Source organism: Erpetoichthys calabaricus, chromosome 11 (genome assembly GCF_900747795.2).
Source record: "Erpetoichthys calabaricus chromosome 11, fErpCal1.3, whole genome shotgun sequence".
Classification (NCBI taxonomy): Eukaryota; Metazoa; Chordata; class Cladistia; order Polypteriformes; family Polypteridae; genus Erpetoichthys; species Erpetoichthys calabaricus.
This window is the reverse complement of record NC_041404.2, coordinates 57,404,035-57,417,687: the sequence shown is the minus strand read 5'-3', so window position 1 is coordinate 57,417,687 and position 13,653 is coordinate 57,404,035. Positions and strand designations below refer to the sequence as shown.

The window sequence follows — 13,653 nt, the reverse complement described above, 5'->3', positions numbered from 1 at the left end:
TGGTGCTGGATGGGTGGCTGACGTCATCAATTGGGGACCAGAGGGAAGAAAGGATCCCAGAAGTGCTGCGGCTCTTTGAATCGTCCGGGCGATATTACAGTGGCGGTGCCTCGTTCTTTATGGAGAAATAAGAAGAGAGAAAGGTTACTACGCTGCCGTTGTCCCCTGGCACAACTTGTCGCGGTGTGTGTCGGGTCCTTAAACTGCTCCCCATGTGCTTGTGCGTGACAATATATATATATATATATATATATATATATAAAAAACTTTTTTAAAACCATGCTTATATTAAGTTAAAAAGTGTACTAAAAAGTACACTCATACATCCATCCATCCATCCATCCATTTTCTAACCCGCTGAATCCGAACACAGGGTCACGGGGGTCTGCTGGAGCCAATCCCAGCCAACACAGGGCACAAGGCAGGAACCAATCCTGGGCAGGGTGCCAACCCACCGCAGCACTCATACATCACTCGTAAAATAAAAGGTGGGCGCTTTTGCTAAGATTTTAAGAAGTGTTTTTTGAATGTTGATTGATGAAAAGCGCCCACGCTTTTATTTTACATGTGATGTATGAAAGACTTATTTTTTTTTAATTTAATATAAGCGTGGTTTTTAAAAAGTATTTTTTTATATATATATTATTTTCAACTTTTTAGTCTTGGGTTTGTTTTAGTATAATATTGTAATCAATATTTTAACACTGCGGTGGGCTGGCGCCCTGTCAGGGGTTTGTTTCCTGCCTTGCCTCCTGTGTTAGCTGGGATTGGCTCCAGCAGACCCCCCGTGACCCTGTAGTTAGGATATTGCGGGTTGGATAATGGATGGATGGATATATATATAGAGAGAGAGTAGATTATTATTATTATTATTATTATGATCAATAAGATGTGTCTATGATGATGCCACCCGGACAGTCACTTTTGTTTGTTAAGCTGATGTTTGATTACAAACATGAGAAACACACAAAACGTCATGAGACGAGTCGGAGTACGGGATGTTACCCCCATTTGATTAGCTAATGGATGGATGGATGGATGGATGGATGATCTATCTATCTATCTATCTATCTATCTATCTATCTATCTATCTATCTATCTATCTATCTATCTATCTATCTATCTGTCTATCTGTCTGTCTGTCTGTCTGTCTGTCTGTCTGTCTATCTATCTATCTATCTATCTATCTATCTATCTATCTCTGCGGTGGGCTGGCGCCCTGCCTGAGGTTTGTTCCTGCCTTGCACCCTGTGTTGGCTGGGATTGGCTCCAGCAAACCCCCCGTGACCCTGTAGTTAGGATATAGCGGGTTGGATAATGGATGGGTTTCCTCCCACAGTCCAAAGACATGCAGGTTAGGTGGATTGGCGATTCTAAATTGGCCCTAGTGTGTGCTTGGTGTGTGGGTGTGTTTGTGTGTGTCCTGCGGTGGGTTGGCACCCTGCCCAGGATTGTTTCCTGCCTTGTGCCCTGTGTTGGCTGGGATTGGCTCCAGCAGACCCCCGTGACCCTGTGTTCGGATTCAGCGGGTTGGAAAATGGATGGATGGATGGATAATGGATGGATGGATATATATATAGAGAGAGAGTAGATTATTATTATTATTATTATTATGATCAATAAGATGTGTCTATGAGGAACCCACCCGGACAGTCACTTTTGTTGTTAAGCTGATGTTTGATTACAAACATGAGAAACACGCAAAACGTCATGAGACGAGTCGGGGTACGGGATGTTACCCCCATTTGATTGGCTAATGGATGGATGGATGGATGGATGGATGATCGATCGATCGATCGATCGATCTATCTATCTATCTATCTATCTATCTATCTATCTATCTATCTATCTATCTATCTATCTATCTATCTATCTATCTCTCTCTCTGTGGTGGGCTGGCGCCCTGCCCGAGGTTTGTTCCTGCCTTGCACCCTGTGTTGGCTGGGATTGGCTCCAGCAGACCCCTGTGACCCTGTAGTTAGGATATAGCGGGTTAGGTAAAGGATGGATGGATGGAGCAACATACATAGATCTCCTTAATGAGAACCTGCTCTAGAACGCTCCGGACCTCAGACCGAGCCAAAGGTTCACCTTCCAACAGGACTGGCTAGGAATGTCCTTGAGTGGCCCAGCCAGACCCAATCTAACATCTCTAGAGAGGCTGACAATTGCTATCCACAGCACCCCCTCGTGTCCTGGAGTGGTAATTCTTACCTCTTACGAGTGCCATGGTGGATGGACTGGCATCTCGACCAGGATGTGTGCATCTTCCTTTTCAGAAAGAAGCCCTGGATGGAATATTTTAACACTTCCTTTAATATTTCTATCTGGTACTTGCGCCATCTATTGGTGAAATATTGAACTATATGAAAATTTCATTTCTTAATTAACAATTGATCAATTAGTGAAACTGATTATTGAATCATGTATCGTGAGTAAGTGTGCAAAATATCGTTATTTGGACAATAGGAAGTGGGTTAAATGTCAATTACAAGATTTGTACCAGACAACAAACCGGTGAAGTTCAAATAAGCGTGGTAATAAGAAGAGCCCCTTCACTGAACCAGCTGCGTCCTCACTTTAGTTCTTTATGCCCCTCACACAGCGCACTCCCTGAGGCTTTGCAGGCTATTTATTACCGTAATTGTGAAGTTGCAAAGGAAGTGCTTTATAATGTGAATGTTTAGCGTTTTTACAACTGTTTCTTCTGTTTAACTGGCTGTGAGAGCCTCTGTTCTCTAACTTTCTTCTCTCCAACAAACGTTACGTAAGATCTTCAGTCCTATGAGCTCCAATGTTTGAAACTAACTAATGAAAAAAATACCCACCGCATACCCAAAGCTGCCAGTATAAAGTTTGCAAGCCTGAACTGGATTATTCAATAATTGGTTGGATATGAAAGGAGTTATTCTTCTTATTAAATTGTATATTATGTGTTTCTGTTTCTTTGTGATGCTTTTTACCAAAAGGAATTTCAGCTCCAGTTCACGTCCAGGTCAACTGCTGGGCGTCTACAGCACAATGAGATTCTCCTTATTGCAAGTCTCTCACAGACTAGTGACAGCAGGACAAGACCAACATCAGACAGTGAGAACAAACCCAGACAGAAGGTGGGATTGTGTGGCTGCCGAGGAACCTTATGACACCTCCTGTCCAGATGTCTAACCTAATGTATTCTCATGTCCCAGTGCAGCCCTCAGGCCTTCTTGGTTTTAAACTTTGGGCCCATTTTTGCGTCTTGATGACTGAATCTTAACAAAGTCAATGTAGTCATAACGGCTTTGTCCAGCTGTCACCGTGAGTCGGCGTCTATCAAGGCAGAACTCATCTCTGGATGGAATGCCAGCTTATCCCAAGTGGTGTTGACTGGCAACATTCGCCCAAAGCTTTTCTCACAGTCAATATGAATAAAAGTGCCAAGCACTGGGTTGGGAGGGGGCATTGGTGGGGAATAGAGAAAGAGAGAGAAAGAAAGCTTTGCCGCTTCTTATTTATCCTTTTTACCCCAATACCCTTTTACGCCAACACAACAATAGGCTCCATAGCCATAACACCTGGCAATAAAATGAAATCTACTTCAAAGTTATCTAAAAATGTACAAACCTAACATAGGACTACAAAATGTTAAAAAAAAAAACTTCAGAAGCAGTGTTTTTTATGACCAAACGTGAATTTTGTGAGCTGGAATGTCAAAGGTCTCAATCATGAATTAAAGAGAAAGAAAATATTCACTCACTGAACAGATTTAAATGGCAAGATAGATTTTTTACAGGAGACTCACATAATAAGTAAGGACCACTTTCAGTTGCAAAGGGATTGGATTGTCCAAATTTTTCATATCCGGCTATACAAAGAATGCACGACACCAGAAAGATCACTGGGGAGCCTCCCTCATGGTCACAAACATCTCTGAGTATCCTTTGTAAAGAGTAGGGTGTATCATAATGTCCGGACTAAATTGCCCACCACGGCCTAGTCATTCTGGCCCCCTTAATCATCCCCTGTCTCTAATCGGCTCGCTCTCACCGCTTCACCACCCAACAGCTAATGGGTGGTGAGCGTTCCGCCACAAAAATGGCTGCCATCGTATCATCCAGGTGGGTGCTACACATCAGTGGTGGTTGGTGTGGCTCCCCACTCATTGAAGCACTTTGCGTAGTGAGAAAATGTAAAGGATTCTTATTATTAGTGTACAAACTAAATAACTTAAGGAAACAAACATTCCAATTCTTACTATATTCATGGAGGTACTCCCCGGGTGAAGTAACATTCTTTCCCTCTTCACTTCTTTTTAGCTTTTTAAAGTTTGTCAGAAGAAGTACAAATGTAGAGATGTTCTAACGTGTCATGCCTTATCATTTCTGCAGCTCCTACGATTGCCTCCGTGATGATCCTTTCCACCATGACTGGCCCACGCTGCCCCAGCTTCCAGGCATCCATTACTCCATGAATGAGCAGTGCCGCTTCGACTTTGGGATTGGCTACATGATGTGCACCGCAGTAAGTGGCGCCAGTTTTATTTCTGATTGTATTTACGTCAGGCTGTCTAATTAGCTTCTAATAAAACCGTTTCTGCTCACACTTTTCCATACCTTCAACCTTTGCTCCATGAACACATCCAACTCTGCCCAAGAATGCTATAAAGCCCACAAGTGACCAAGAAATATCTTAAAAAATGCAGAAAACAAGAACACAGTGACTTGTGAAGAAAAGGAACATAAAAATTTCAGAGTTTCTCTTGGCCTACTTTACCTCCTTGGTGTTTACCCCCTTTTGGAAAGAATCCCAAAAACCAAGTTGAAGGTTGAAAAATTAGTCAATAGAGTAGCCTTAATAGTCTGAGTCCAAAACACAACTGAAGAGTAGGAGGCAATATGGCGGTTTTATAGTGGGTTGGCAGGATGAGGTGTGATTGCAGAGCTGGAAGTGTAAGTGATGTCAGGAGAGGAACTGGATGTGAGGTCAGGATTAGAACCAGAAGTGAGATCAGGTGGGATTTCCTTCTGGGGGGTCTGCCGAGGATGACCGTGAGAAACCGTTAGTGTGCATCACCACCCCATGGTCCGGAGTATAATTATAGTTAGTTAAGCCCATTGACTGCCTCCCAGGCTCACATTCGCGACACCCTGGAAAAAACAAACCAAAAAACATTGAATTCTTTTCAATTGGAACTGAAGAGTCACATAGTGTGGTGGAGGAACGATCTCCTCAGTCTGTCAGTGGAGCAGGACGGTGACAGCAGTCTGTCGCTGAAGCTGCTCCTCTGTCTGGAGATGATCCTGTTCAGTGGATGCAGTGGATTCTCCATGATTGACAGGAGCCTGCTGAGCGCCCGTCGCTCTGCCACGGATGCCAAACTGTCCAGCTCCGTGCCTACAATAAAGCCTGCCTTCCTCACCAGTTTGTCCAGGCGTGAGGCGTCCCTCTTCCTTATGCTGCCTCCCCAGCACACCACCGCGTAGAAGAGGGTACTCGCCACAACTGTCTGATAGAACATCTGCAGAATCTTATTGCAAATGCTGAAGGACGCCAGCCTTCTAAGGAAGTATAGTCGGCTCTGTCCTCTCTTGCACAGATCATCAGTATTTGCAGTCCAGTCCAGTTTATCATCCAGCTGCACTCCCAGGTATTTATAGGTCTGCACCATCTGCACACAGTCACCTCTGATGATCACGGGGTCTATGAGGGGCCTGGGCCTCCTAAACTCCACCACCAGCTCCTTGGTTTTGCTGGTGTTCAGGTGTAGGTGGTTTGAGTCGCACCATTTAACAAAGTCCTTGATTAGGTTCCTATACTCCTCCTCGTGCCCACTCCTGATGCAGCAGTGTCGTCAGCGAACTTTTGCATGTGGCAGGACTCTGAGCTGTATTGGAAGTCCGATGTATATAGGCTGAACAGGACCACAGACAGTACAGTCCCCTGTGGCGCTCCTGTGTTGCTGACCACAATGTCAGACCTGCAGTTCCCGAGACGCACATACTGAGGTCTGTCTGTAAGATAGTCCACGATCCATGCCACCAGGTATGAATCTACTCCCATCTCTGTCAGCTTGTCCCTAAGGAGCAGAGGTTGGATGGTGTTGAAGTGCTTTACATGATGAAGAAAGTGAAAAAAGACAAAATCCATCCATCCATTTTCCAACCCGCTGAATCCGAACACAGGGTCACGGGGGTCTGCTGGAGCCAATCCCAGCTAACACAGGGCACAAGGCAGGAACCAATCCCGGGCAGGGTGCCAACCCACCGCAGGACACACACAAACACACCAAGCACACACTAGGGCCAATTTAGAATCGCCAATCCACCTAACCTGCATGTCTTTGGACTGTGGGAGGAAACCGGAGCGCCTGGAGGAAACCCATACAGACACGGGGAGAACATGCAAACTCCACGCAGGGAAGACCCGGGAAGTGAACCCGGGTCCCCAGGTCTCCAAACTGAGAGGCAGCAGCGCTGCCCACTGCGCCACCGTGCCGCCCAAAAAGACAAAATATATAAGAAAATAAAATTAGGCAACACTAATTAACATAGAGTAAATTTAAGGTCTGATGGACAGGGAGGACAGAACAAACAAAAAAAAAAGAAAAACTCCAGATGGCTGGAGAAAAAAAATAAAATCTGCAGGGGTTCCGAGGCCACGAGACCACCCGCCCAGCCCCCTTTAGGCATTCTACCTAACATGGTGGACTTCTGGCCTTTAATCCATCAATGGAGGGACATCACGATGCTTTGATCAGGTGGTGATGGCGCAGATCGTCACTACAGAAAACTGGAAAAAGAACAGCAGAGAAAGTAGTACGAATTGTGGAGCCACCAGGAATGATAATGATAATTAATTGAAAATACAGAGCATCAGGATTAAACTAAAATGAAGCTCTGAGAAAGCCATGTTAAATTAATGTGTTTTAAGCAGTTGTTTAAAGTGCTCCACCGTGTAAGGCAGCACATTATTGGTTGTCAGAAAAAGGGGCGAGCTTGCGATGCGCGATATAATTGGGCTGGAAGTCACTCCAAAGTCTTTAAATTTGACATCCCCTGAAATTTCAAGTCGTGCCGTGTGACACTCTCCGGTGACGTCACGAGCAATTCAATCGTCGGATTTGACATGTAATGTAGACGTGTAATGGGACATTTAATGAAAAGAGAGCAGAGCAGGCCCCTGAGGTATCAAATAGTGGCTGCTGCTACACTTCCAGCTCAGTTCCATTGAGGGGTAGAGGAGCCCACCAGTGAAATTATAACAATTTTTGCTTTGCACCCTCCACCACCATAACCAATTGTCTGTGAGGGAAAATGTGACGATGCGGGTTCTGCTCCATGCCCCCATCCGCTGTTCAGGAGCCCTTAAACCCTACACCGTCGATAGTTATAACCGAGATGAGCTAAGCAGTGAGGCAACATAGCAAAGGGGATGGTGGAAAAGTGCAAAAGTGCTTTTATTAAATCCAAACAACAAAAACAAAGTGCAACAGTGCAGTGTCCACCGTTCAATAAATAAATAATCCAACATAAAATGAATGTTATTGTGGAGGTTAAAAAATCATAGAAAAACAATCCTTTAAAAGACAGTGAGGTTAAAACGCAATGCAAGAAGCAGTCTTTTAAAAAAACCAATGACAAGTCCAAGCCCGGTGCTCCTTTTACATTAGCGTCTCTCACCTGCTTCTCCCATGCGGGCCCTGCAACAGGCGAGACGCTCTCTCTGCTGCTGACCTTCTCTCTGCCTGCTTCTACTACTGTCAGTCGCCTTACCGGTCCTTGGCTCCGGTCGGCTCCCCCTGACATTGACTTGGGATTCCCCAACGACCAAGGCTCTCACGTTGGGGACATCACGTCCCAAGTCCCGACTCCCGCTGCCTTCCGCGTCCTCACGCAGAGAGTCTCCCACCTTCCAGTCACTCCCGCTCTCCGTAGTAATCTTAACGGAAGCGACCGCATCTACTACTAACCCCGGGTGCCGGCCAAACACCCAGGCTGTCTGCTCAGCTGCCGCTTGCCTGCTCACGCTCGCTGTCCTGCACCGGCTTTCTCGCTCACTCTCACTCCTTCCTCCTGCAACCTCCGTTTCCTTCTCTTTTCTTATTCTTTTTCTTGTTCTTTTTTTCTTCTAGCCGACTCACGCTTCTATATGTAGTGAGAGGACATAGCAGCTGCAGCACTTTAGCAGCCCCAGGAACAATCACGGATGTGGGCAGTCTCTCACCTGTGCACTTAGGTGAGATACGCCCACACCGCAGATTGTCTTGAGACCCGCTTTAGCCACAACTACAATGCCGCCCCCTCTGTAAGCCGCGAGCACGGTGATTATTTATTTAAACGGGCCTTTTGAACGGGAGTTGTGGACCCGCTATACCACAGAGAAGTGAAAGCTTTTGATTCGTCAAAAATTTCGATCTGCTGTTTTTGACAGATCTTGACGTTTTAGTGTCCCCTGATGGCAAAAACATCGATATGTCGATGATGGGTGTGTGTGTATGACAGTTTCTTGAGGACGGTCTAGAGCTAAAATGGCTGGACAGAAAAATCCCAAACTCGAAACTTCAGCCTGTTATGAGATGACGATGTGAAGATTAGTTTTTGAGCCAAATTGTTCAAGATAAAGAGACGCTCCAGAGCAGGGGTAGGCAATGTCGGTCCTGGTGAACCGCAGTGGCTATAGGTTTTCATTCCAACCCAGTTGCTTAATTAGAAACCAATCATTTACCTTATTTAATTTTATGGCTTGTTAGTCTGTGCAATGTAAGGCTCTTATATCGTAGATTTTTTTCCTTTCCAAGGATATCATCCAAATGATTTGAAGCCTAAAACAGATCATTTTCAGTCTTTCACATTTTTCTATTAAGTGTTTTATTTAATCAGACAGTACATGATGAACACACACAGATGTAATTGGAAAAAAGCTAGCTGGAGAACTGCTGGCTGCTTTATCTTTTACATCTTATTGCTAATATGGAGCAATTAAAACACTGAATGCAGCAGTTTAAGATTGAAATAAGCAATTAAGGTTGGAGAACCTTAACAAGCGAGACCACTAAAAGGCGGAGTGGTGGCTCTGAGGCTAAGGATCTGCACTGGCATCCCTTAGGTTGCCGGTTCAAATCCCTGTCACTGCCAAAAGAGATGCTACTCTGCTGGGCCCTTGAGCAAGACCCTTAACCTTCAATTGCTCCAGGGGCACTGTACAATGGCTGACCCTGTGCTCTGACCCCAAGGGGTATACGAAAAGATGCATTTCACTGCATGTTGTCCTGTATAAATATGTATGTGACAAATAAATAAAAAATCATAAAATGAAGCATCAAAATGTCACTTAAGCAATAAGTGCTTCATCAGCAATAATTGAGTTCTCGTTAAGGAACTGGGTTGGAACAAAAACCTGCAACCACTGCGGCTCTCCAGGACCGACATTGCCCACCCCTGAGCTAGATGGAGAACTTCTGGCCGCTTTGTCTTTTACATCTTATTACTAAATAAGGAGCCATTAACACACTGAATGCAGCTGTTTAAGATTGAAATAAGCAATTAAGGGCGGGGAGACTTAACAAGCGAGACCACTAAAATGAAGCATCAAAACTATCACTTAAGCAATATGTTCTTCATCAGCAATAATTGAGTTCTCCTTAAGGAACTGGGTTGGAACAATAACCTGCACATACTGTGGCTGTCCAGGACCGACATTGCCCACCTCTGCTGTAGAGGGACCCTCAAACAGGTCCAGATTAAGACAAAATTGGGCCTGATGCTGCAGCGCAAAAAGGGCCTATTTTTTCTCGGCATCATTGATGCATGTGCATTCGACACACACTCGTCTGTTTTCATCTGGGCCTATTTCAGGAATGGACCTAATGCTGCAGCATCAATAGCACCCACCTTAATCTATACTAATAAAAGGCAAAGCCCTCACTGCCTCACTCACTCACTCACTGACTGACTCACTCATCACTAATTCTCCAACTTCCCATGTAGGTGGAAGGCTGAAATTTGGCAGGCTCATTCCTTTCAGCTTACTTACAAAAGTTAGGCAGGTTTCATTTCGAAATTCTACGCGTGACGGTCATAACTGGAACCTTTTTTTTGTCCATATACTGTAATAGACTGCAGCTCGATGGCCGTGGGAGGCGGAGTTGCGTATCACGTCATCACGCCTCCCACGTAATCACGTGAACTGACTGTGAACGCAGTACGTAGAAAACAAGGAAGAGCCCCAAAGAGCGCTGAAGAAAACATTCGAGTGACGCATACAAGCATATTCATAAGTGCAGCTACTGTGGAAACAAAGCACGGTGTAAACCGTAAGTTTAAATTAAGTTTGGCAAGATTGCTTTTCTCCTGTACAAGTATACGTTGCATTCTCAACAGTAAGCTTGCATGACTTGGTCATATTACAACCGGAGTGCTGAACTGACAACGTGGTATACAAAGAGAACTATAACAATCGTAATAAACGAACAATAAAACAATACAGAACTGCTAAGCAAGGAGGAAGGACGGCCTTATATGGCGTTCGTTTATAAAACAGCGGACAGGCTGTGTAAAGGCAGCTTCACAAAAAAATAGATCCTTAACAAATTGTTATTGGTATATTTTCCCTCAATTTAAAATGGTTTTCTTTTCTTCTTAATTAAAATTTAAAAGCAATACTTCACCGCTGCGAAGCCCCTCTAGCGCTGACGTCCGAGTGCAGTGAGTGTGTACGCCTGATGAGCCAAGAATTAGGGAGAAACACGTGTCGCGTACTCTTTGCATTATTTGACAGTAAACTATTTTCAACCAATCTATGATCTGCTTCTCACAACTGAAGGCACCGTGGCGGATGTTAGCTGACTTGCTGGCCAACCATAAGCGTTACCTGGTAGGTAACCACCCATACAATCAGATTGTGATTCAGACTAGGAATGCCGTGAATATATATATATATATGTCAATGTATGTATGTATGTATATATGTATGTCTATATTTATATATATATGTGCATATGTATATATATGTGTATATATATATATATATATATATATATATATATATATATATATATATATATGTAGATATGTATATATTTATATGTATATATATGTACATATATATATATATATGTAGATGTGTAAATTTGTATATGTATATATATGTATATGTGGATGTGTATATGTATGTATATATATGTATATGTAGATATGTATATATATATGTTTACATAACCTCTTTAACACACTACTTCTCCGCTGCGAAGCACGGGTATTTTGCTAGTTAATGATAAATCCTTCTCGTCAATTGCTATCGTAATGGCCTATTTTATAATCAGAAACATCAGAGCGGTAAATAATTACTGAAATGTTACAGAATAGTTTGGGTAACTTGCTTCCTAGGGGGCAAAACCTACTGACGCTCACATCCAAATTGTTTCTCTTTTTCTCTTCCAGTTTCGCACGTTTGATCCTTGCAAGCAGCTTTGGTGCAGCCACCTGGATAATCCTTACTTCTGCAAGACCAAGAAGGGCCCTCCATTAGATGGGACCCTCTGTTCTCCTGGGAAGGTCAGTTCACATTCTCAACGGCTGCATGTTATTCTCCACACACGTCACTGCACTCACTTTATTCTTCAGAAGGACTAAGATATTTCAGGGGTCCTGGAACTGCTAAGTTTATTCTGTAAACAATTTTCCACAGAAGCAGGCCATACAGCTTGACAGAGAGAAGGCTTAGGGCATAGAGAGGTGAACAGCGATGGCTGAGGACCCTAAAATACAGCACGTTAAGGAAGGGGTTGTAAGGTGACTCATAAATATGTGAGTGTAGTGACAGAGCAGCCATCAGAATAAGCCCAAGGCCTGGTTTTGTTATCACTGAGGACCACCACTGCCAACCACATCTAGAGAATCTTCCCTTCACTTCAAATAACAACCAGAATCCCACTCATTGTAGTTAGGTCAATTTACAAAAACAAAAAGGAAAAGTCGCATTATAAATATGGCACATCCCATAATAAGCATGTTACAGCAAAGGACTAAGACATTCCAGGGGTGCCATAACTGCTAAGTTTATTTTGTGAAGAATTTTCCACAGGAACAGGCCATACATCTCAGCAAAGGTTGTCAACTCAACTCCATTACACAATATTATGAGGTCAAAATTTGGGGGTCCCTGACAGAGCCGGTCAGTTCATTAGGAGACATAGACCATCATCTAAGGGGCACTAGTTATGAAAGTTGAGTGGACACCAATGGGGGTGCAGTAGTCGTCGATCTCTGATGATAATGAGTGGGCTGGTCAATCCATTAGGAGACACAGGGGGGCACCTTGGGCACCAGTTATGAAAGTTGAGTGGACACCAATGGGGAGGCAGTAGTCATCGATCTCTGATGATAATGAGTGGGCTGGTCAATCCATTAGGAGACATAGGGGGGCACTGTCATCTAAGAGGCACCAGTTATGTAAGTTGAGTGGACACCGATGGGTATGCAGTAGCCGTCGGTCTGTGATGATAATGAGTGGGCTGGTCAATCCATTAGGAGACATAGGGGGCACCTTGGGCACTGTCATCTAAGGGGATACCAATGGGGAGCCAGTGGTCACTGAAGATAATGAGTGGGCACTATTACCCGCAGGGCACCATTTAAGAAAGTAAAAGTGTACACCACTGGTCACCTTACACCGTACACCTTAAAGTCCATGGTATACAAGCAGAGGGGCTCTGTTTGTGCTATTGAAGGGGCACCCTGGGGGTCCTACCACAGGTTATTGAAGTCTAATAATGCCAAGTACCCACTGTAGACAACGTCCATCTACTCCACCTAGTGCTCCAAATGGGCTTCAATTGGCACTGGTCCCTGAAGAACACACTGCTGGGTAACATACTCCAGGTACGACACCTTCAGAAAAAGCTCGGACCCCGTCACTTTTCACACATTTCGTGATGTTTCAGCCTTGTGTTAAAACCAATTCATTTTTTGCCTCATCAAACAACACTCAATACCCCAGAATGACAAAGTGAAAACAGGATTTTAGGAATTTTAGCACTTGTTTTAAAAATAAAAACTGAAATATCATGTTGAGGCAAGTATTCGGTCCCTCTGCTATGACGCTTGAAATTTGGCTCAGGTGCATCCCATTCTATTGATGATCGCTGGAGTCCATCTGTGGTCAATTCAGCTCATTGGACTGGGGAGGAAAGGCTTGCAGTTGTCTCTGGAGGGTCCCACTGTTGAGTAAACACCAAGCCGTGTGGTCAAAGGAATTGCCTGTGGAGCTTAGTGATGGGATTTTGTTGAGTCACAGATCTGGAGAAGGCCGAAGCATTGAGGGTTCTCCAAGAACGCACACAGCGGCATCCATAATTCTTAAAATGGAAGAAGTTTGGAACAACCAGAACTCTCTCCTAGAGCTGCTCACCCAGCCCAACTGAGTAACTATGGGAGAGAGGTGACCAAGAACCTGATGGTCACACAAGCTGAGCTCCAGATGAACCTACAAATTCGGGGAAGGCTACAAAAACATCCTGCAGCATTAAACGTTCCTCAAGAGCACAATGACCTCCATAATTTTTAAATGGAGTAAGTCTAGAACAACTGTGACTCTTCCTAGTGCTGGCTGCCCAGCCACTCTGAGCAACCACGGGAGAAAGGCCTGGCTGGGTCAGAGAGATGACCAAGGAAAAGA

General features: G+C 44.2%; 1 protein-coding gene across 1 annotated transcript in view; it reads left to right on the top strand.

Annotated features, from left to right (window-relative positions):
- The window catches only part of adamts2a (ADAM metallopeptidase with thrombospondin type 1 motif, 2a), a 590,393-nt gene that overhangs the window by 501,780 nt on the left and 74,960 nt on the right, over positions 1-13,653 (top strand). The window contains exons 9-10 of the mRNA XM_051934206.1: positions 4,368-4,500; positions 11,418-11,531. Coding sequence (XP_051790166.1) covers positions 4,368-4,500; positions 11,418-11,531 — 247 coding nt within the window. The remainder of the gene's footprint in view (positions 1-4,367; positions 4,501-11,417; positions 11,532-13,653) is intronic.